The 23,027-nt window shown below is 53.9% G+C and overlaps 1 protein-coding gene across 2 annotated transcripts in view; it reads right to left on the bottom strand.

The window, feature by feature from the left end:
* NDRG1 (N-myc downstream regulated 1) overlaps positions 1–19,434 on the bottom strand; it is a 55,436-nt gene extending 36,002 nt beyond the window's left edge. Inside the window, exons 1-3 of one of the 2 annotated variants that reach the window (XM_052651504.1) lie at positions 19,315–19,434; positions 6,946–7,026; positions 2,841–2,876 (exon numbers count right to left, since the gene is read on the bottom strand). In XM_052651504.1, coding sequence (XP_052507464.1) covers positions 2,841–2,876; positions 6,946–7,008 — 99 coding nt within the window. In that variant the 5' untranslated portion in view covers positions 7,009–7,026; positions 19,315–19,434. Of the gene's footprint in view, positions 1–2,840; positions 2,877–6,188; positions 6,300–6,945; positions 7,027–19,314 lie in introns of those variants that run through there. The other variant, XM_052651505.1, reaches the window with a different exon arrangement.
* Positions 19,435–23,027: the final 3,593 nt, after the last annotated feature.

Genomic DNA, 23,027 nt, shown 5'->3' with positions numbered 1-23,027 from the left:
ACCTTCCTCTCACTGCAGGGGGACCTCAGGCAAGTGACCAGCCCTGATTCTCCTCTTAAACCAGTGCTATAAAGAGCATAACTGGAGGCCATGTCCCATGAGACCACGTGCTCCTTGAGGACCAAGGGCTGTGTACTGGGTGCTAAAGCAGCCAGTGAAGTGAGGGGTTCAGGGCCCCCACCCTCTGATGGCCTCGAAGGGCAGGGAGCTGATAGTCTGCATCACAGCAGGACAAAAGAACCAGACAGTGGGTGATGGTGGGGGTGGGTGACTAGCCTTTGTTCCAGGGCCTGAGTTACTCACCGCCTCCACTCCTGGCTCAAGTCTCAGACCCTAAGGAGCAGCCCCACTCATCCCATGGCCTTCTCTAGGTTCCTCTGCACAAAAGGTGGGCTGAGCCCACCAGGTGGCCCAGCTTCCAGCTCTAGAGGGGCTGCAGATTCAGCCAAGACCACCCCACTGATGTTCCCACCTGCAATGACCCCAGAGGAGAAAGTGTGCCTGGAAGTCTATCACATTTCCTCCCATTCCCCAGGTACCTGTGCTGGAGGGAGCTGGTGGCTCAGGAGGTCCCCAGACCCCGGAGCCTAATGGTCACCTCCACACATCCATGCATGCCTGTAACCTGCATTCTTGCAGAGAGCATGGCCTCTGCTTCCTGAGCAGTAAACACAGCCCTGAACAGCACGTGAGTCTGAGTTACATCCAGGAGAGAGGGGAACATGAAATCCGGTGGGGGGCCCCTGGCTGTGTGACTTGGAGGCACTGCTCATCTGTAATAAGATGATAGCAGAACCCCCCTGCCCCCACCAGGGCTCTTATGAAGAGTAAGTGAACGTATTTGATTAAATAAGGGCAGTGTGCTTAGAACAGTGCTTGGCACACAGTTAGGACACAAAAGCATCCATTCTTACAGTTGTGTTACAGACGGCGGGTAACAGGCTCAGAAGTTCTGAGTAATTTGCTCGAGGGCACATACCTTGGAAAGGTCAGCTAGAATTAAACCCGGTTGACCTGACTCAGAAAGGGTGGGGGGAAAGATGCCACGATGTCTCAGTTGCAACCTGACAGTTGCAAGTCTCACTGTCTGGGTAGCTTAGTTTCTTCATTCATAAAATGGGGAGATGCCAGCCCTGGTCTGGGCACATCCACTGCAGAGGTACCGGGAGGCTGGGACAGCAGCGATGCTGTAAACCAGGCTGATGAGTCAGGGAGGTGCTCCTGAAGGATGCGAGGGTATCTCCAGACTCAGCTGCTTTTAACCACAAACTCCTAGGGTGGAAACGACCTGTCACAGCCCAAGCTGTCCCTCTGGCCTGCCCCAGACACCCATTGACAGCAAGAGAGGCTCGAGGGCCCCAGGCTGGAAGGACCTCCCTTGGGCAGGGAGCTTCCCTGCCAGCTCACGGAGCCACCTTCAAGCCAAGCCGGTGCCCCTCTGAAGTAAATGGCACATGGTGGCTGCTAACCGTTGCTCAGGCCTCCTGCTCACGGCCCTGACACAGACGCTACCCGGAGGCTGTGAAAACAGGTTTCATGGTCAAATTGCAAAGAACACAGTGCTGGCTGTGCAACCACGGGCCAGGCACACCTAACCTCTGAGCCTCAGCTTCCTAAACTTTAAGAATGAAGACAGTGACCCCGGCTGCCTAACGCTATTGGGGTTCAGTGGCGTGTGCCTGCGGAGATCCGGGGCCACACGTCTGCCTGGGTGTCTAGGGCCTGGTGACGATGATAGTGCAATCGGTGTGTTCTGAACAGGCAATATAACACAGTGGGATGTGTTGGCCTCAGAGGACAAATGGCTGAACAGAAACCAACACCTCCGGTACCCCAGGGGTTCCTGGGGCCCGAGGTCAGGGTGGGCTACAGGAACAGCCAGGATGACCTGTAAACACACTGAGGCCCACACACCTCGCCTGTGCTCTTTGCATTCGCCTCCCTGACTTCACACCAGCCAGTGTTTCCAACCCCATTTCCTCTCTCCACTTCCTTCCAAAGACAACGCCAAGATTCACAGCCTCTGATGGATGGCAGGCCAATCACTGAAATACGAGATTCAGGAGGACCAGTAAGCTCTTTGTGGGGAAGGAGGTGAATGGTATGATAGAGTCGCAGGACTCAGGATGGGCAAGAAGCCGGGGTACCCGTGTGATGTGCAAGCAGAGGGCCAGGTGAGCATGCCAGCCTGTGCCCAGCCTGTATGAGGCCCTGTCTTCTCCGGGAAGCCCACGTGACCTGGATGTGCTCAGGCTTCTGGCCCTGCCCCCAGGGCCCAGTACAGTGTGGGGGCCCACGCAGCTTTGGAATAAGGAGTCCAAGACTCACAGTCCCTGAGGTTCTGACCTACCCCTCAGCCAAAAGAGGTCAACCGCCTCTCCTGGAAGCTTGTTCCTGGACAAACCTCCAGAGGCACCACCCCCATCTTGCTCCCATGCCAACCCGGAGCAAAGAGAGAGCCGGAAGACCACAGAGAAGCTGGTTTCACTTTCCCAAGGGGAGCCAAGAACATCATGCTTCCCCCATCCCCTCGCATCACAGGGTCCAAGCCTACCCAACGTCTCGCCATTTCCTCTGCACATGCCTCCCAGCTCTGCCCATCTCTGCAAGGTCAAAGGGGCTGCTGGATCTCTGTCCAGCTTTCACAGAGGCTAACTGGTTCTTGCTTCCTTGGTCAGAACTCAAACCCACTTCTCTCTGGGGAGAAGGAACTGAGTGCAGGAAATCGGCTTCCATCTCTCCCCTTTGCCCTAACGTCTGAACACGAATCTAACCCATGGAAGAAAGGGAAAAGGAGAAGACAGAAGAGGCGAGGGGGAAGGGAAGCCACATCTACTTGCCTGAACATCAAACTCCTGCAGGAGGCCGGTGATGGTCTGTGGAGAGACAAGAGAGTTGGTCAGTTTCATCACTTTCCCAGGGCAGAGAAGTAATGTCCGAACACACAGACCTCCCCATGCCCTGAGTCTATCATCCCGACCCTAGGTCCTCTGTGGAGCCTATTTCTTTCCAGAGAGACTGTTTATCTCAAAGAATAGCAGTCCAACTAAAAAGCAGACACAGCTGATGGATTCCTCTTTGACTAGCGCCTTGGTGAAAAAGATCTGAAGGTTTAAGCTAACCACAACTGCCTATAAACTGGTCTCGGTCTCCACCCATGTGCTACACTTTTAAAGCTCGAACTTGATCGTGTCACTGTCCTTACATTTCTTTCATGGCAGCCCACCATCTGGATTAAAATCTATCTCTCATGAGAGGAGAGCAGAGTATTCCCCAACATCCAACAATCCTGACTGTCCAGCTCAAATTCCACCTTTCACCAGAGTTAGTGGCAGGCCTGGCCCAGGAAGATAGGAAAAGGGCTCTCATCCTCCAGGTAGCAGTGAAAGTACAGGTCAAAGTTGGGGCTGGAACCACCCTCAACCAACACTGGCACCCTTTCCTCCCAGCTCAGGATGGAGTTCAAAAGCTGAGCCCAGCTGGATCCACCACCACCCACCATGAAAGAAGACAGCTCAGCAGAGCAGAAGGAAAAAGAGGTGCTGGAAAGGGGAAGGGGATCTGTTGGAACAGCCAGGGGTTGGGAGTTGAAATTGTAACACCCAACTGCTGAAGGAGATTAAAGTAAGGGGTGAGATAGGGACTGGGCATGAGACTCAAGAAGGAGATGATATGTGTATGATTATGGCTGATTTGCATTGTTGTATGGCAAAAGCCAACACAACATTGTAAAGCAATTTTCTTCCAATTAAAAAAAATATATATATCAATAGCTTCAAATCTCCTGGGGCCAGGGTTAAGAACAGAAGGGAGTGTGATAAATTCAAGTGGAAGCAAATGGCGGCCAACATATTTTGTGTGTGTGTGTGTGTGTGTGTGTGTGTGTGTGTGTGTGCGCGCGCGCATGTGTATTGACAGGAGAGAGTAGAAAAGCTGCTTCGTACAACCCTAACCTTCACAATGTTAACACGAGTGCAGAGGTCATTCAGATTGAGGATGGACATCAGGAAGAACTTCCCAACAGCAAACCTAATTAAAAACACTTTGCTGAGTCAGTCTAAGGAAATGAAGGGCTTACTTCCATTTAAACCTGGAAAGAAAAGGCCAGTATCTACTTAGAGACAGACTGACATGTACCTTGGAGTTAATAACTTCCTAGATATTTATTTCAGAAATAAAATTTTCCAAGGGTAGCACTAGGCTGCCTAAAAATGTATAAATGCCGTGTGTAAACATGCATGTACCCTTGGACTCAGCGATGCCACTTGGGGAATTTATCTAAGACCTACACGTGTATGAAATGACGGACATGCGGGATCCAAAGAGTCTATGAATACCTGCAGCTCTGCTGGGAACAGTAACATGGCCCCAGGTGTCCACATACAGGCCCCTGGTCAAACAAACGTGGTGGAGGACTGTGATGCTGGAAAGACAGAAGCAAGAGCCCTACGGACTGGTGTTGGAGAGGTTTTCAACACAGGTGATTAAATAAACAAGGCAAATGTGGTATACTATTGCATGTGGTTTTTCAAAAGGGGAGGGATAAGAATATGTTAATCTGGGGCTCCCCTGATGGCTCAGTGGTAAAGAATCCACCTGCCCATGCAGGTGACACAGGTTAGATCCCTGGTCCTGGAGGGCCCCACATGCCTCAGAGCTGCTAAGCCCGTCACCCCAACTACTGAGCCTGTGGTTTAGAGCCCGGGAGCCACAGCTACTGAAACTGTGTGCCCGAGAGCCCCTGCTCTGCAACGAGACAAGCCACTGCAGTGAGAAGCCCGCGCCGCAACCAGAGGAAAGCCCAGGTAGCAACAGTGAAAGAGCCAAAAATCAAATAAATAAGCAAAATTATTTTTTAAAGATGCTAATATGTATTTGCATCACCTGGGAGTTTTCCTGTTTCTTTGTGTTTTTCTTTTTTTCCAAGACTGTGTCAAAGATGCAGACAGAAGAGGAAATGGATTTGAAGCATATATAGTGAAAAGTGTTGGAGTTGGCCAACCATGGGCCTCTACCTTCCTCCACCTTCTTTTTGTAAATAAAGTTTTATTAGAACACAGTAAGCCCATTGGCTTCCATACTGCCTAGGGCGGCTTCCAGGCTGTAACTGTAAAACTGAGTAGTTACAACAGAGACCATGGGTCCTCAAAGCCTAAGACACCTTCCAACTCATCCTTTACAGAAGACATCTGCAGACCCCTTGCGTGGGAATGATATCGAGGATTCTGCAGCTTCCGCTGGTCTGGCTTCTAATCCTATCCAAAGAACCTTGGGAAATTCTCTTCCCATCAAGATGAGTTTCCATGACTATATAATGGAAAATAGAAAGATGCGTCTCCCCTTTATTAAGAAAAGTCCATGACCTGCACACACTGCTGTATTTAAAATGGATAACCGAGTGGCAGTTGTGAAATAATATTTGGTATTCTTACCAATACTAATGTATAATTATTTGTTACATGTTGATTTGTGAACTTTATAAATAAAAGTACTGCCCCTCTTATAACAACAACAAAAATAAATAAATAAATAAAATGGATAACCGACAAGGCCTGTATGATACATGCAACTCTGCTCAGTGTCATGTGGCAGCCTGGACTGGAGGGGAGTTTGGGGGAGAATGGATACATGGAAATGTGTGACTGAGTTCCTCCACTGTTGGCCTGAAACTATCACAACACTGTTAATGAGCTATACCCTAATACAAAATAAAAAGCTAAAAAAAGAAAAGTCTGGGAAATAGTGGACCGAAGACAGAGCAGCCATGTGCAGTCATAAAGGAATTAAATGAATCAGTCCATTTACCAGTGGTAGCTGGCCTGAGTTTGGCTCCACGCCCCACGCTTTGTAACCATGTGACCAACAGAGAAGGACAAATTAACCTCCCGGAAACTCAGCTTCCTCTTCTGTAAAATGGGAACAATCACAGAACCTAGTGTCTAATCAGCCACAGCCCTATCCTTTAATTTAGCAGGAAATAACCTATGAAGTATGATTAGTCCAGAAACCAGCATGCAGGGCGAGGCTCGTGTATGTTAATTATTACTTTGGAAAGCATTTAGTTGACCTCAAAGTAACCCCACTTTTGAACCCAAGCTTTACATTTTACAAAAGGTGTCTCAGCATAGGCAGCCACAAAACTCAGTGAGAACCGGGACGTGAACATGGTTGTAAAATACAGTGTTAACCGTGCAAACGAAAAGGTTTTTCACATCCATCCACAGCCAGTCCAGGACAGATCATGCCAGGCTAGGCTATACGGCAGGGGAGTCTGCTTCCAACAAGGAGGTCTTGTTGACCTGAAAGTTTGGGCCGAAAAAGAGGGTGATAATTGTAGCAACACAAGAACACGAGCGTAGCTGGCCCCCTTCCAGGTGGACGAGGCTTTAACCGCTCCACGCGAGTTAGCCCACTTCATCCTCACCCCAGTGCCACAACACTAGTCCTAGGGTCACTGGTTTTTAAAGCTGGGGACCTGGAGCATGAAGAGGCTGAAGGATTCGCCAGTGGTCACGGAGCAACAGAGTGTGGTGGCCAGGGCCTGAACCTAGGCAGTCCGGTCCCTTAGCCACTAAGCTGGGGCAGAGCCGCTGGGCAACGGGCTTCAGGGCAGCTTTAGAGCTGCAGGATGTCAGAGGCAGAGGTGCTTGGAGGAACTCTGGTCCAACACCCCTCTCGTTACAAATGAGATTAGTGAGGGCAGAAAGGCCAGAGCTGGGCGAGGCGCCTTAGCCCTTGTCAGCCAAGCTGGGGCCTGAACTAGAACCTCCTGGCCTTTTGTACTGGACAAGGTGACCTGTGGAAACCACAAAGCAGTGGACATGTGCGTGTGTGTGCATGTGTGTGCACACGTGTGTGCATGGATGTGTGTTCCTACTGTGCACACATGTATGTCCATATGCGAGTGGGGATGGGAGGGGGCGTATCCAGGGCTTCTCCACTCACCTCCCCTTTCTCCACCAAAGGCTTCACCTCGGCGAGGTCCACGTCCTGCAGCTCCCGAGACATGTCCTTGTTGTCACGCGCCTGCACAGAGACAGAGGCCAGGGGGTCAGCAATTCCAACTGAGAGGTGTTTCCAGACAGAAGCAAAACTGAGGCCAGGGAGGAAGCCTTCACTCCCCAGACCAGCAGTTTCTACCTCCCGCCCACCACCCCGGCCCCAGTCTTGCCCCTGGGGATGGAGGGAAGTCTGTTTCCTGGGACAGGAAACTGAGGCTTTTGGACAACTCAACAGTCAGTAAAGACCTCGCCTGCAATGTGGAAGACTCAGTTCCCTGGGTCAGGAAGATCCCCTGGAGGAGGAAATGGCAACCCACTCCAATATTCTTGCCTGGAGAATCCCACAGACAGAGGAGCCTGACAAGGCTACAGTCCATGCGGTCACAAGAGGTAGACACAACTTAGCCACTAAACCACCCTGGCACTCAAAACCAGGCCCTGACACCCAGGCCAGGCCCACCCACCACACCAAGGACAGATGTTTCTCTCTGCACTTTAGAAGGAGACCCACGTCGCTGCCACATCCCGAAATCAGAGAGACCCAGCTTGACAAGCAGAAGGGGACAGAAGGTCCCGGACGCCGGCCACGGGGAGCCATGGCGCTAGCTCCCTTCTCCTTCATCCCCACACCAGTGGGATGTCCCCAACAGAGGGACAGCCACAGAGACAGCCCCATGTTCATCTCTGGGCAGGGTACTCTGCTCCCTGCTGGGGTGGGGTGGGGCAAGCAGGGAGGAGAAGGGACTATCTCAAGCCAAGATGACAAGACTGAGCATTTTGGGAAGACTTTGAAAGAAAAAAGATCTTCAAGGCACAAAGCACTTGATGAGCCAGAGTGCGGGCAGGAAAGCAGGGGTGGGGGGCAGGGGTGGGGGCAGAGATCGGGGTGGGCCAGAAGGGGCCCCTGGGCTCTGATGCCAGGGCAGCTGCAGGAGAACCACCGAAGCAAGACGGAGCGGAGTTCCAGCGGTGGAAATGCCACCGCAACCGACCGCCCTGGGGACCGAGGCTTGGGGGATGACAGGTCTTGAGCACACTCCCTCCTGGGGGGCTCAATCAGGGACCTGGAGGCATCAGTATTTCTTCTTAGGGGTGAAGAGTCAAGCGGAGAGACTGAAGCTCCCCCAGTCCAGTACTGGGGTGAACTGCAATGAACCCAGAAGGAGGGGTAGGTGCTGCAGGCAGAGCTGAAGAGATGGGAGTGAAGGAGTAAGTGATGGGAGACCAGGGACCCCCACCAGGTCACAGACCCAGACCTTCTAAATCAGGAACTGGGTGAAAACCTGCTACTTTTCAGAGCAGGGACCTCGCCCCAAACTCTCCATGGCTCCACAGATGTAACAGCCAGACAGAGAGCACAGGTCTCTGAACTTCTCAATTTCAGCTCCTCTGAGGACCCACGTCCCTGCACCTAGAGGAACCCTCTTTGTAAAACACCTCTCAGGGGTCAGCGGGTGACAGAGCGGGGCCACCCCGCACGCCACCTCCCCCACGCCAGCACATGGTACTCCGTGGGCAGATCCCCTGGGACGCTCTGGTCTGGGCCCCCAGTAGATAACCAGCCCCACAAGAATGCCTTTATGCAGCCTCTGGAGTCTAGGCTCCAGAACATTCCGAAAACAAAGTCGGTTTTATATTCGCGAGCATTCCTGGGCAGCTGCCAGCTCGGAGGCAGGAGGCATGAAAAGCCAAGGTCTGCCGGCCTTGCTAACTCAGCGTGTTCACGGTCCCAAGACCCTGGCCGTGAGACACCTCGCCTACACAGGCCAGGGAGCCTTCCAGAGGCTCACAGCTCTGGCAACGCTAAGAGCTTGTCACAGGGGCTCCTTCAGAACCCAGGGGTGAAGTCAGGGTCTCTGGCTATTCCTGGGCCTCCGTCCCCACCTGCCAGCTCCCCAGGACAGGTAGGTAGCCTACCTGGCTCGTTCCCTTCCCTCCCTGCAGCTCCTAGCATCACAACAGACAGAATAAGCAGACAGATGCACAGCCTTTATGCAGCTTCACAGCAACTGATCACTCAGTTGCATCCGACTCTGCAATCCCAAGGACTGTCGCCTGCCAGGTTCTCCTGTCCCTGGAATTCTCCAGGCAAGAATACAGGAGCAGGGTGCCCCTTCCTCCTCCAGGGGGATCTTCCCAACCCAGGGATCGAACCTGCATCTCGTGCATCTCCTGCGGTGGCAGGCTGATTCTTTACCACTGCGCCACCTGAGAGGCCCACGTTTGCGTTTACATTCACTCTTACGTGGTTTAGTAAACCACACGAGTGAAATGCCTTGAAAACAGGTCCACGTGTATTTCAGGCTGCAGCTCAGCCCAGTGTGGTCAGGTCTCCTGGGCTGGCTTGACTCCAGTGGGATCCCACTGGAGGATCAGCCTTCACCTGGCCTCTCACCCTCCCTCAGAACCAGAAAGAGTTCAGGTCCAGCCTTCCTGGCTTCTCAAACATGCTCCCGGAGAAATCCCTTTACCCCACACCTTTTCCTCCTACAACTCAGCTTCCCAGACCTCAGGCGACAGTGGCTTGAAAACCGGAGAATTCCCCTTAAACATCAGTATTTGAGAACTGCTCCTTTTTGGAAGCTGGAGGAGGCCTCAGGGAGCCGCACCCCTCGTGTGCTCAGGGCCCTGGGGAGACTCAGAGGGGAGCTCACAGAGGACTATCACAGTGTTTGTGCAGACGAGGGTGCTTCGGTCCCCCCATCTGGCGAGGTCCGGAGACATTCTTGATCGGCACCACTGGGAGATGCTGCTAGCATCCAGCTCATGCAGACCAGGGCGGCTGCTGACCACGCCACGGGGGCACAGGGCACCCACGGCAGAATTATCTGGCCCCAGGAGTGAAGCGGCTGAAACGCCCTGGGCCCAGACCAAGAAGCAGCCAGTGAGAACCCCAGGGCTCTGAAGTCTGCAGGGCGACCAGATAAAGCAGAGGACACTCCAGGTTCTCCTCGTGTCCGGGGGATGGGCGTGGGTAGGAGGTGCGGTTCCCGCAGGCCTGGGGCAGCCTGTGGCTCATAACTGTAACTGGACACGTCCCGACAGGTGAGCTCAGCCAGGACCTCCAGCCAGGTCACCACCTGCGATTCCCAAGACCACCCAAATGGGCTGTAGAAGGTGCACCTTGAGCCCCGGGCCCCCCACACCCCCCACCTCGCCTCTCTGAGCTAGGGTGCTCTCAGTCCAACTCAGCAGACTTAGGCCCCTTGAGGCCCCCTTAACCCCGTCTCTGTTGCATCCATCAATAAACTTTGCAAACTTTTGTCTCAGAAGCTGTGGGTTTAAAGGAAACCTTATAAGGAAGTTCAATATATAAAACTGTTTTTAAGAAGAAAGCTGACATGTTTTAGATAAAGCCAGGGACACCTCGTGTTCCCCCTCCCTATCGTCTGCCCCCCACGAGGCAAAACCAGCCCTCAGAGCCCTTCTGAGCTCCAGGAAGCATGTGCTGTAGGAAGGTTTACTCGGAGGTAGTTTTCCTGCACAGCAATTGTATGTGCCAGACACTGAGTGAATCGAGAAAGGACCTATCACAGCTCTGTGATGAGACCTGACTATGTGACAAGTCAGGCGTAGACAGGAGGTGACCTGGTTTCGGTGCCAGGGCTGGTGCCCCCTTCCCTGTCCCCTTCAGGCTCCACTCAGAGGGTGCCCACACCTGGGGTCACCGCCCGCAGCCAACCTGCAGCCCCACTGGGCTCAACAAGCTCTCTCCCTGGGTTTGAGACCAAGCGCCGGATGCCAAGCCTGCCCTTCTTCACCGCCTCCTGCAAAGTCCCAGCACAGGATGTAGGGCTGCAGAGGGCCAAGGCAACCCTGCAGGGGGAGGAGGGTTGCAGGTGGCAGTCCTGCAGGGGGCCAGGCAGCACCGGGCATGGTGGTGGAAGCCTGGGTATGACTCCCAGCCTCCTATGCCATCCTGTAGGGTGGACTCTGTCTCAGCACAGAGGGAAGCCACTCCACACAGGAAATGAGGTCGGGACAGGTCTCCTGCCAAAACCCCATTCAGTGCACACAGCAGGGCTCCAGGTCACAACGCCAGCTGCCAGACTGATTTATACCTCTTCTTCCTTTCCCACCTGCCTGCCCAGAAGGAATTCTGAGAAAATCAATATTGCAGAAGTGAAAGGCAGCCAGGAGTTAGTGGGGAGGTGGGGGGAGATCTGAGGGTCATACCTGAACATTACCATTGATTAGTTCTGTGATCTAACCTCTGAGCCTCAGTCTGCTCATCTGTAAAATGGGCATAACAACGCCTGCTCCCGGCGAGTAGTGGGGGGCCTTCAATACAACCATGGCACACAGAATCGGGCAAACAGCTGCTTCATTGATCAGTACACTTCCCTGGTTGCCTCAGAGACCCAGGGCGATCTGTGGGGACACGGTCTGTATTTTAAACATTCTTAATCCCTGAGTGGCCCAGCAAGGATGGGACACAGAAAAAGGTTCAGCAGGTGTCACATGGGTTTCCAGCAATCAGACCCAACGTGCTACCACTCGGGTCAATGAGTAACAAAGGCCCAAGGGGCAGGCGCGGGTTGGGGGGGGGCAGGCAAATACCTTTCCAGTTCAACGGACCCAGGAGCCAGTCAGCAATGAGCTGGACTCCATGGGTTCCAGCAAAGCCAAGACTGAGATTTGCTTGGAGGAGTGAAGAAGGTGACCTCGGGGACTGGGAAGGCAGCGGGCGAAGGCATCTCAGGCTATGAGGCCACGTGAGAGCTGTTAGTCGGTCACCCTGAGAGCGAGGGGACACACAGCGCCTGGGATTCTCACAAGCCCTGATGGAGCAGCGGGAACGCTGTTTAGGAGCTGGGGCGTGGGAACCCTGCCCCTCCCAGCCACATGACTGTTCCCAAGCCATTCATCCCCTCCCTGGGCCTCGGCTTCCCATCTACAAAATATGCGGCAAGTGTTCTATAGACACCGCTGTTCTTGTTTAGTTGCTAAGTCGTGTCCAGCTCTTGTGACCTGCCAGGCTCCTCTGTCCGTGGAATTCTTCAGGCAAGAATACCAGAGCAGGTTGCCATTTCCTTCCCCAGAGGATCTTCCTGACTCAGGAATCGAACCTGTGTCTCCTGCGTTGGCAGGTAGACTCTTTACTGCTCAGCCACCTGAGAAGCCCCACATCACATAGTCCCCAAGACCCCGGACGGATGGGAGCCCAGGCAGGAAGGTGCTGCATGCAGACGAAAGGGAGGTGCCCCCGGGGTGCTGTGAGGGCCTCTTGCAGCATGGCTCTGCTCAGGCCATCTGCCCTGGGAACCTGGAGGACGCTCTTCTCCCAGCCTGGACCTCCTCCTCGTCCCTAAGACTGGAGTCCTCCACCAGCTCTGGCATTCCTCCAACAAGCCACCTGGAGGGGGCATCTGCCCTTCCTCTTTGGCAAATTCTGCTGGGCCCCTAAAGCCCCTCTGAGGCGGGGGCGGGGGGCGTCTAGCACAGAAACACCCAGAGTGTGCTTGGGGAGCCCCCAGCCTCACCCTCCACAGACACAGACGGTGACAGCGACAAGAACTTCACGGTGCCTCCTAGGCTCCAGACTCCATCTCCCCTTTGAGCTTTCCAGTAGCCCTAGAAGGTGGACCCCATCATGTCACCATACGACGGGGAAATGGAGGCAGAGAGATTAAGAAACGGACCTCAAGTCACCAAGCATCAAGACGGCACAGTTTAAAAAAAACAACGTTAAAGGGGACAGTTGACCATGAACCCAGCTTGCTCTAAACAGACACACATCCGAGTGCCCAGCCCCAGGCAGGAGGTTCTAAGGATGGGCCCCATGCTCCTGGGAGACTTCTCCTGTGTGGATCAGCTGGCAGAGTCATGTGCTTCTCTCCCACCATGCACAGCCCCCTTGAGTCACCACCAGAGGCCCAGGCTGCGGACAAAGTCCACATCTTAGACCTTCTCCCGTCACAACATGCAGAAGGGATCCGCCATATTCAATACTTGAAAAAAAAGGTTCACTGCATTATTCTATTTGTTCCAGGAGGAGGTCCCTGGGAGAATGTGGATTGGATCACCTCGGCTTACGAATGGGTAATCTGAGGCTCAAACGCCAAGGCCTATGTGACTTCCTAAAGGCCTAGACTCCATCCTTCGCAGTGGGTGCAGGTGGGCAGGGCAGGGGCAGGGAGGGCAGGGGCAGGCAGACCACAGCCTCCCAGAGTCCTCCAGTGAAGCAGAGAGAGAGGGGAACCAGGAACGACTGTTGATAAGCTTGCATCGATTGTGACTGTCAGCCACTGGCCCAGATTTTGTCCCGTCCAGAACACGCCCGGTTTCCAAGCCACGTGAAAGCAGTGGTTTTTTTTCCAGCACACTGAGCTCTTTATAGGACAGAATTTAAAAGGCAGGCAGGGGATCAATGGATGCTGCTGATGTTCGCCATAACATCCTCTCCGAGTACAGTCAACTCCAGAAGGTTTGAGAGAATAGTGCCCCGTCTGCATTAACCTCCAGAAAAGTAGCCTTGGGGCGCACCTTGCCTCCCCGCACCTTGCTATGGACATGTCCTTTGGTCCTTTCTTTGCCAAAGAGATTGAAATCAAGCTACCAGGCAGTCCATGTTTTCTGGACCTTCTGAAACCCAAGCCTTCAAGGAGGGTGAAGAAGCTGATGGCTTCTCAACGTTTTTCTTATGCAATCAACCTAGTAAACAATATGACAGGACTCACTGGACCTTCTAGAAAGTTCCCCAGGTGAGGGGAAGGGAGGTAGAAAACAGGGCTTTCAAAAGTCAATAAAATGAAAAAAGACGATCAGAAAATCAGAATTCCTTCAGGAGGCCCCGGGTGCTTCTGCTTGGAGGCTGAACCTCAGCAGCATCCAACAGGCTGTCTGATATTGAAAGAATAAAAAAGAAATCACTAAAGAGAAGGCACCCCCCAGCTGCATCCATTCCCTGGGTACCAGGCTGGAGACCAAAGGCAGCTTCTCTGTCTTGGGCCAGAGCACAGAACTAGCAAGAAAGTCTGGGACACAATAGCAGGAAGAGGGAGGGGCCTGTACGTGGTCTTCACCCCACCCGCTTCTCCACAGCACGACCCAGGACCTTCCTGTCGGTTCTCCGTGCAGGTCTGGGAGCCCAGCCACCTGTCTGGCAGAAAGAAGACCAGACCGTCTGCGGGGACGCACAGGATAACGGAAGTCTAAAGGAGGATGCTGGGTGGGTGAGAGGCTCTTTCTGTGAATCTGCAAGACAAACACAAGCAGCGCTGGAAGGTCTGTGAGATAATGTATAGAAAGCACACAGAGAGAGCCAGTGATAGCATGGGACGTGGAGGCAGATTCCTCCTACACAGCCCTTTGTCCCCGAGACGGGACAATTGCCACACTGAAAGAATCTTTCCCCGAATTGGTCTTGCTGCTCTTACCCTCTGGATGACCTTTCCTACACAAGAGGGCCCACTGTTATTTCCTTAGTAAATGGAGGTATCCTTTGGACTAACATTGCTTCCCTGGTGGCTCAGACTGTATAGAATCTGCCTGCAATGCAGGAGACCTGAGTTCAGTCTCTGGGTCGGGAAGATTCCCCAGAGAAGGGAGTGGCCACCCACTCCAGTATTCTTGCCTGGAGAATTCCATGGACAGAGAAGCCTGGTGGGCTGCAGTCCATGGGGTCACAAAGTCAGATGCTACTGAGCAACTATACTACTACTACTTGAACCAATATTAACTGATTGCCTACTAAGTGCACTCTCAGGTTTACAGGAAAAGGGTAATTAAGCAGACACAACCCAGAATGATCCAAGAAGGGTACCCCACCCAGTCGGCCTGCCTGGAGGGGGAAGTCAGGGAGGACTTTCTGGAGAAAGCAGGCAAGTTCAATGACTAACCAGAAGAGGGGAGGAGGGGAGGGTTCCCAGCTAAGAGAGTCCTCAGAATTACCTACCTCTTCAGAATGACTCTCACACTCACATTCAGAGAGGGCTGCCCAGAACCTTCTCAAAGCCAATAGGTGGAGTTAGGGGTAAAGATGAGGGAACAGAATGGAGCCCTGTTCTTCCTAAAGAAGGTCCCCATCCACCTCTTTAAGCAGAGCAGTACACGGGCATATCGTTTGTATGTACAGAGCTTTCCACAGGTTTAAGGAGGAAAAAAAAAAAATCTATAAAACAAAAGATGAATCCCCCAGACCGCTAAGCAGTCCCACTTCCTACCATCTCAGTTGGAGGAATGCCTCTACCGGACTGGAAATGCCTGGAGATGGAGCCCAGGTGGGCAGGTCTTCGGTAAATATACGGTATGAAGATCAGGACTGGGTGGAAGAGAGACCTGTGTGTGGATCCACACTCTGTAATCGGGTCTATTCGGCAGCGCCAAGTCAGAGTGCCAGGGTTGCCAGGTCTCGTCTCATAGGGCGTCTGCCCCGGAGCACTGGCGTCTGTACACTCGTGATCAGGGCCCCCCACTCCTCCTGCACACCCCGCTCCAACAAGCCTGGACTGGCGCAGCAGGGGTCAAGCGAGTGTCCAGGAAATTGACCTCCGCCAACTCCGCAGCAGAGACCCCCAACCTGCCTGTGTCTGTCTCCAAATTTAAAGAGAAAGAAAGGGCAGGGCTGGGCCCAGACTGAGATCAGGGAGTCAGGAAAGGCTGCCTGAAATGAAGCCAAGAAACCAAGTCCAGGTTCCAAAGACGGAACCTGCTTTCTCCAAAGAGGAGGGCCTGGGCAGCCTCGAAGGATAACGCTTCAGGGAATGGTCCATGGTGGCCCACGGGTAATGGAGCCCCATCACTTGATTCTGGACAAGCAAGGGACCTGCTCAACCCTCAGTCTTCTGATCTGAGAAATAGCAAGGATGTCTCCTGTCTCAAAGGAACAAGGAGATGCCTTGAAATCACAAGGCACTTTAACCGAATAAAAGCTACTTACTCCAGACCCTGGAGATAGGAGAAATGTGGCCCTCTTTCTTTTGCTCTCCCTCAGCCATCATTCTGGAGCAAATATCCTCCTCTCTGGCAGTACACTCTAGCCCAATTCAGCCCAGAAAGGGCTGAAACAATGCAGATCCCTCGCCCATCCCAGACCTACCAGGCCTGGAAATCTGTATTTCAGACAAAGTTCCATTATATTTTTATGCAATCTGCATAAGCTTAGCTTTCTGTAAAAACTTCAAGAAGCAAAACATGAATCCAGCATTTGCAGGCCTTCCCCAGGCGATGCCTTGAGAATGCCATTTGTGGAAATGATTGACCACAAGTTCCCTCATCGTGGCCTCAAGGGCAAGTACCGTCCTCAACTCTTGCCGTAGATTAACTCAATTAACATTTACACGTCCCAGAGAGACAGTACCTGTTATTCCCATTTTTCAGGGGGGGGGAATCTGAGGCCAGAGCTCTGGCTGGCCTCTCTGCTCTTTTCACTCTTGCCTTTTTGCAGTCACCCCAACATGCCATCATGAAAAAAGAACAAAGACTTTCAGGTCTGACACTCTGGGTTCTCAGCCTGCACCTCCCACTTCCAGTCACATAGCCCACAAGCAAGTCCCTTAAACATTCTTGGCCTTGGTTTTCCCATCCATTCAATGGAGCCAAGACAGCACAGGCAGAGCTCTCATGAGGATGAGAGGGGCTGTGGGATATACCTGCTGATTCGGAGAGAGAGAAAGGTCCTGTCCCTTCCCAGCCCCCTCTGCCTGAGTCAGGGCCCCTCCCTGCTAGAATCTTAGATGCTGAGTCATCATCCTGGCTTCCCTTCTGAAGCACAGGGGCTTTTGAGTCATGCTTTGGATAGGATTCTCTGGAACCTGGAAGAACTGCAGCTTCAGGCCATCAGAAAAACACAATGAGATCTTTCTTCCCCATCCGTGCTGAGGCCGCTTAGGAGATTTTAGTGCGCTGAGGGCAGGGGACGTGTGTGTCTAGGGGGCAGGGCGGGGAGGGCTTTGTTCACATCTGGGGTCCAACCTGGACAGCCCAAATCTGGGCCACCACCACTCAGCAGAGCTGCAGCCCTTTCTCACTACGCTGATTCTGCTCCTGTTTCAAGAACTCCTGATTCAGACTGAAAATCAACTGACCCATCAATCACCCACATTCTGTCTGGAAAGTTTCCCTGCCAGAAACACAGTGAGGATCCAACTCATTTTCTGACAACAGAAAATACATCTCTCAAGACTTGAGACCCCTGTTCACCACCTTCCATCACAGCCAGGAAACTCAGGCTGACTTCCAGGTTTGGCTCCTTCTCGGCAAGTCATTCCCTGCCTTTGGGTCTCAGTTTCCATCTGTAAACTGGGCAGAAGTTGGACCAGGAACTTGTGTGAATTTTTAATTTCTCCAAATTATTAAACCAACAGATAGCAAGCCTGGATTCGCTTCTCAGGAAAAGAGACCCCAAAATATCCTCCAAGGTCTCCTTGGAAAGCATAGTCACATGCTATCACCAAAAATTTAACTGCCTGAGGGACCACAGAGGAATGGGGCCATTCAGTTGATTCAGTGTCTGTATTTGATCTCCTCCCAAGGGCCTGGCCCTGGGCCAGGTGCCAGGTGCCAAAGCGAGGCAGGGAACGCCTTCCTTCTCGCTCTGAGAAGAGTGACAATGATGAGGGACAAGGTGCCACAAAGCTACTAAGTCCCGGGTCTGGGGATATTTGGCTTCGCTCCTGACTCCAGAGCACTGTCCCTTTAAAGGTATCCTATCACTTCGTGACCACCCCTGTGCCCCCCTCCTCCCCTAACCCCCCACCCTGGCCTACCCCAACAGTTACCACCACAGAGGGCTGGGGTCTGCACCCTTGTCTGCATTTCTGCCCTGGCTGGGGAACCCCTTAAGCCAGGTGTGGGGGGTTGCACTCTCTGTACCTTGCTTATTTCAGTTCACCTTTGTGAAACTCAGTCAAGATTCCAGCATTTCTATCCAGGAGGAAGCTGGGCTGGAAGGTCTGCCTTGGGACTGCATTTTTCATGGCAAGAACACACTCTGTTTCTTTAGGAGGTGAAGTATGGCTGATGGCTAAAGCCCTCCTGCCTGGCCACTGGCTGAACTCTCTCTGAATCTTTCATCTTTCCCAGTAACTCAAAGGAACCAAACAAACTCAAGTGCCCAGGACATTTGGGAAGAAGAGATGGTCTGGGCACAAGACAATGGCGCCCTCCCCAACTAGGTTTGCCTCCCTCACCAGCTGCCGGGCACCTCCCCCGTCCAAGCCACAAGTCGGTGCTGCCCCAGACCTAGAGGGATGTCTCACAGCAGAGGCGACAGACGGGCGAGTGGGGGAGGTGGGGCGGAGTAAGGCAAATGGCCACTAAATCCCAGCTTCAGCCACTAATGTGACCCAAGCGGTGACAGCGCTTTTCCCCCCGGAGCCCCCTCGGTGCACACGCCCTGCCCCCGGCTGAATCCGAGACCGCGGCGGATCTCCCAGGAAAGGCCGAGCAAATCCAGCTGTTCTCCTCCCCCCGGAGGGCAGGAGAGAGAAGGGAAGCTGGGGAGAGTGGGCGGAGGCGAAAATGACGCCACTCGAAGCCCCAGCCAGCGCAGAGCGGCCAGATGCCACACGACCCCTGTGGTCCAGGCCACCGCTTGCGCTTCGCCACAGCGCCCCCCCTGGGCCACCTCGGGGGGCGCACCCTGCCCAGCGACGCTCGCCAACCCTCGCTCCCGCGCGTGTCGCACGCGCTGAAACACTAGGACCCTTCCCCAACACACACACACGCGCGCGAGCGCGCCCGCGCGCGCGCACACACACAAGCGTGCTCCACCTCGACTTCCAGGCTGAATGGGCCCCCGCCCCTCAGACACACACTGGTTGGGGGCAGAGTCTGGGAAGCAGACACACCCACGTCCCCTTCTCGAGCCTCGTCCTTAGCGCCGCTCACCCCTAGCCATCTCCTTTCTACAGGCGCACTCAATCCTTCCTTCCCCAGACACCCCACTCCAGGGACACACCCCACCTCCACCCTCAAACACACACACTCCTGGTCTCGCCTCCTCCCACGTCCAGCGCGCACTCCGGCCCGGAGCGCCCGTGTGAGCCGGGAGGGCCTTGGGAAGCAGCGATCAAGGTGTTGGGGCTCTCCACCCCCTACCCCGATCCTCAGGATCCCACTTCCTCAGCTAGGGGAAAGGTGAACCCGGACCTTTTTTTCCCTCTTGCGGCCGAATCAAACACCCCCACTCCATCAGTGCTCGCGCCCCCAAAGCCCCTCCTGGCGCTCGCCCTGGGGCCATTGGGAGACCGAGCGCTTGCAGCTCCGGGAGTAGGGGAGGGCTGGCCACAAAGGGCGGTCCAGCAGAGGCAGGAGCACCCACAGGCGACCGATCCCTCCCCTCCTGGCGGGAAGAGGGCGTCGGGCTTACCTAATGACGAGGAAGAAAAGCGAAAAGGACCCGGAGCTAGGCTGGAGGCGCCCAGAGGGAGCGAGGAGAGCGGCGAAGAGAGGAGTGCGCTCCAGAGCGGGAGCTGGGAGCCAGGCGAGGTTTGTTTATGCCCGGGAGGAAGGCGATTTTATAGGCGCCGCGACCCCGCCCCCCGCGCCTCGCCCCGCCCCCGTCCCCCAGGCCCCCTCGCCGCGGGGACACACCCCTCGCCGCTCCCTCCTCCCGGGCGCTCCTCCCGCTCCCTTGGGCGCGCCTGGCCCTGCTGGGGCAGCGCGCGGGGGGCGCCAGCCCGAGCCGCCGCCTGTTGCGCAAGCCCGCGTGGAGGCGAGGCGGGGAGCGGCCCTCCTGGTCCCGGCAGCCGTTCCGCAGCGCTGTCCCTTTCCCAGTCCGGAAGGCCGGGGCCTGGGTGTGTGCAGCGAGCGTGTGTGCACCGGGGATCCATTTGGGCGCGGGTGCGTGTGCTTGGGCGCGCTCGCGCGTGTGCGTGTGGACTTCCGTCTGTCTCTGTGTGACCGAGTGGCCCCCATCTCCGTCTCAGAGTTTCTTCTTCCTAGTCCCCTTGCGCCACGCCTACACCTCCGTTAGGAGCGACTCCCCCACTTCCTCCGGGTCTTAGATCCCAAGTCCGGAGTAGCTGCCTCCTTTGCTTCCTGGAGACCCGCTCCCTGCAATTCTCACCCCATGACCCTTCCTTGATGCATCTGCTTTCCGTTGAAACACAGACTCTCGCTTAATCACGTCCATCTTGCTTGGGCACCTTCACGAAACCCCAGTTCCCTAGTTCTAAGCCCACCTGCCCTTTCCCACCCTGCGTCCTTCTCCCCGCCCCCAGAACCCTGGCAGGAGAGGAAGGTTCTCGCTCCTTCCTCGCCTGGTTCCCAGAACTTGTACTGAGCACTCTTTCCGCGCTTAGCCGCCTTGTCTACCTGTTGCCAGCTCGCTCTGCTTATCAATATCCCCCGCGGAACTTTTTTTTTTTTAAGAAGGTATGGGCCAGGGCTCCATCCCAGGACGGTTTGATCAGAATCTGAGGGAATGCAGCCCAAGCGTCTTTTAAGAGCTTCCCAGATGGTTCTAATGTGCAACCCGGGTGAGCCTCACTGTACCGGGAGAATATTATTTTATGGGTGAAGGAAGACCTTACCGTTGTCCCCAGGCCCCTTGCCCAGACTTGTGTTTGCTTGCATCTGCCCTCCTCTTCCAGCCCTCTGCCTGATGGTGGTAAACCTCTTCCCTCCACCAGCCCAGATTTTGCTCAAGACAGGGCCCTGGTTCTCCTCTGTGCAGCCCACTGGCCTCCAGGGGCCCTGGTATTTACCTATTCTGTCATTGCACAAATATTTATTGAGCCACTACTTTGAGCCAAGTTCTGCGCTCAGCTGCTGGGGAAAAGGACTGAAAAGCTGAGGAGCCTGAAGATTCAGTTTCCCCATTCACCCAAAGAGAAGGTTAAGCTGGGCTCATTTCTTGGATAACTGGATTGAGCACCTGCTCAGCCTCTGTTGTATACACTGGGGGCATGGTAATGAACAAAATTAGGCCAGCTTTCTTTTACTCCACTCACACACATCTATTTCCCCTTACCTCCCCTATTTCCCCTTTTCCCCATTTCCCCTTACCTCCCCTATTTCGACTCTCAACATTGAGCTGCTCTGTTTATCACCTGGCAAAAGATATAGAGGCTCAAGTTCAAAAGTAGAGTAGGCCACTACTTCCTCAGTAACAAATGGGAGCCCTGGCGTGTGGACTGGAGAAGGGCACTTTGCCGGGAGAAGCCACTTCCACCTCTTTGAGGAAGACTTGGGGGGTGGAGCACTCAGAGCAGTCCAGACCTGCAGGGGCTCTGTCCAATGGCAGAGGAGGCTTGTGCTTAGGAACCCAAACAATGAGCAGAGAGCAAGTGGGCGGATCAGGGAGACAAGATACCAGAGACAAAGAGGAGAAAAGAAGAATTGTACCGGAGTCGGGGCTGGGGTGGGGGGGGTGGGGGGGTGGGTAGCATTTTCTGAGACCAGTGGCATTCTCCAACTAGGGTGAAAGAAGATCATTGCAGAATCCAAAGCAGCTCGGAAAAGTTCTGAAGGAGGTGTCATTTAGATCCGTCTCATGGGTCCAACACAGCCAGTTTTCCTTCAGTGCTGCAATACTCTGCTGTTTCCGCAATGCGCTGAGTGCCCAGATGAAGCCGTTTTCCCCGCATCCACTTGTAGGAAGGAAGGACTTGGGGGCAACCCTGGATGGGCACCCAGGTAGAAGGTGCTCCCTCTGTGAAGTGGCCCCAGGGCACTGAGAGCTTCCTGCACCACTGGTCCCCCAGTGCAGGTCAGCTGAGACAGCAGAAGCTCTCAGAGCCAAACGTGGGTCCAATTGTATTGAACTGTTTAAATGATTTCTCTTTCTCGCTGGTCAGCAACAGAATTAGATTTGCTTAGTGAACGCACACGTGGTGCAGATCCATCATCGAATCAGATTGGATTTTCTGGACTAACGTCCCTGGAAATTTCTAGTTAGCAGCACGGAAATTTTTTTTTCATAGACTATTCTCACTAGAAGGACCAGAGGCATCATCCATTCCCAAGCTTCTTCCTTGGAGTTCATGGGTACTTGGGCTGAGAGAGACCCAAAGCTAGAGTTCATGGGAAGAATGCTTGATTTCACCACACGGGTGCTGTGGTCCCTTGGGCAGTTACCCCACCTGTCTCGACATTCATCATGAATGTGGAGAAGATGGGTGAGAGGAGCCGCTGGACCTTCTGGCCACAGTGTATGAGTCCCCTGATGAGGTTCCATGTTTTTTAATATGAAAAAGAGTCCCTGAAAAGCTAGCATCCCTTCGTTCTAGTATAGGGCTCCCCTCCATATCTTCCTCTTTTGTGAATCAGTCTAATCTACAAGTACACACTCACAGCAATCAATGACCCATCCTAAGAATCGCCTCTTACCCCAAGTTCCCCTCCAGTTACTGTCGCCTCTTCCTCCCCAAACTTCTCTAAATAGATGCCCATCCACATAGCCTCCACTTCCTCGAGACATCTCCCCTTCCTTTAACTTTTTAGCGTTTATCAAGTTCCTCAGGAGTCAGTCCTGGCTTAATAAATCTACAAAGCTCTTTAAGGAAAACAATAGCCTTCTTTGCACCCACACACCACTTCCTCGACCCCCTCCCCCCTCCGCTCTCCCCCTCCCCCCTCCCCTCTCCCCCTCTCCCCTCCCCTCTCCCCCTCCTCCTCCCCCCTCCTAGGCAGCTGGGACTTTCATCTCTGCAGATCATTTGTATCTCATCTCTGCTCTCACCAGTTTTTCTGGCCCTAGCATGTTCTGTAATTTGCTGCCTCGGCCTCCTCATCGGGAAGCTGTACATAATAACAGAGCTACCTTCTAGGGTTGTTATAAGAAATACCAGTTAATATACATAAAGAAAAGAAAGTGAAGTTGCTCAGTCGTGTCCAACTCTTTGTGACCCCATGGACTATAGCCTACCAGGTTCCTCCATCCATGGGATTTTCAAGGCAACAATACTGGCTGCTGCTGCTGCTGCTAAGTCGCTTCAGTCGTGTCCAACTCTGTGCGACCCCATAGATGGCAGCCCACCAGGCTCCCCCATCCCTGGGATTCTCCAGGCAAGAACACTGGAGTGGGTTGCTATTTCCTTCTTCAGGGGATCTTCCTAACCTAGGGATCGAACCCAGGTC

The sequence above is a fragment of the Budorcas taxicolor genome, chromosome 14 (assembly GCF_023091745.1).
Source record: "Budorcas taxicolor isolate Tak-1 chromosome 14, Takin1.1, whole genome shotgun sequence".
In the NCBI taxonomy this organism is placed as follows: Eukaryota; Metazoa; Chordata; class Mammalia; order Artiodactyla; family Bovidae; genus Budorcas; species Budorcas taxicolor.
This window is presented reverse-complemented; position numbering and strand designations above follow the sequence as displayed.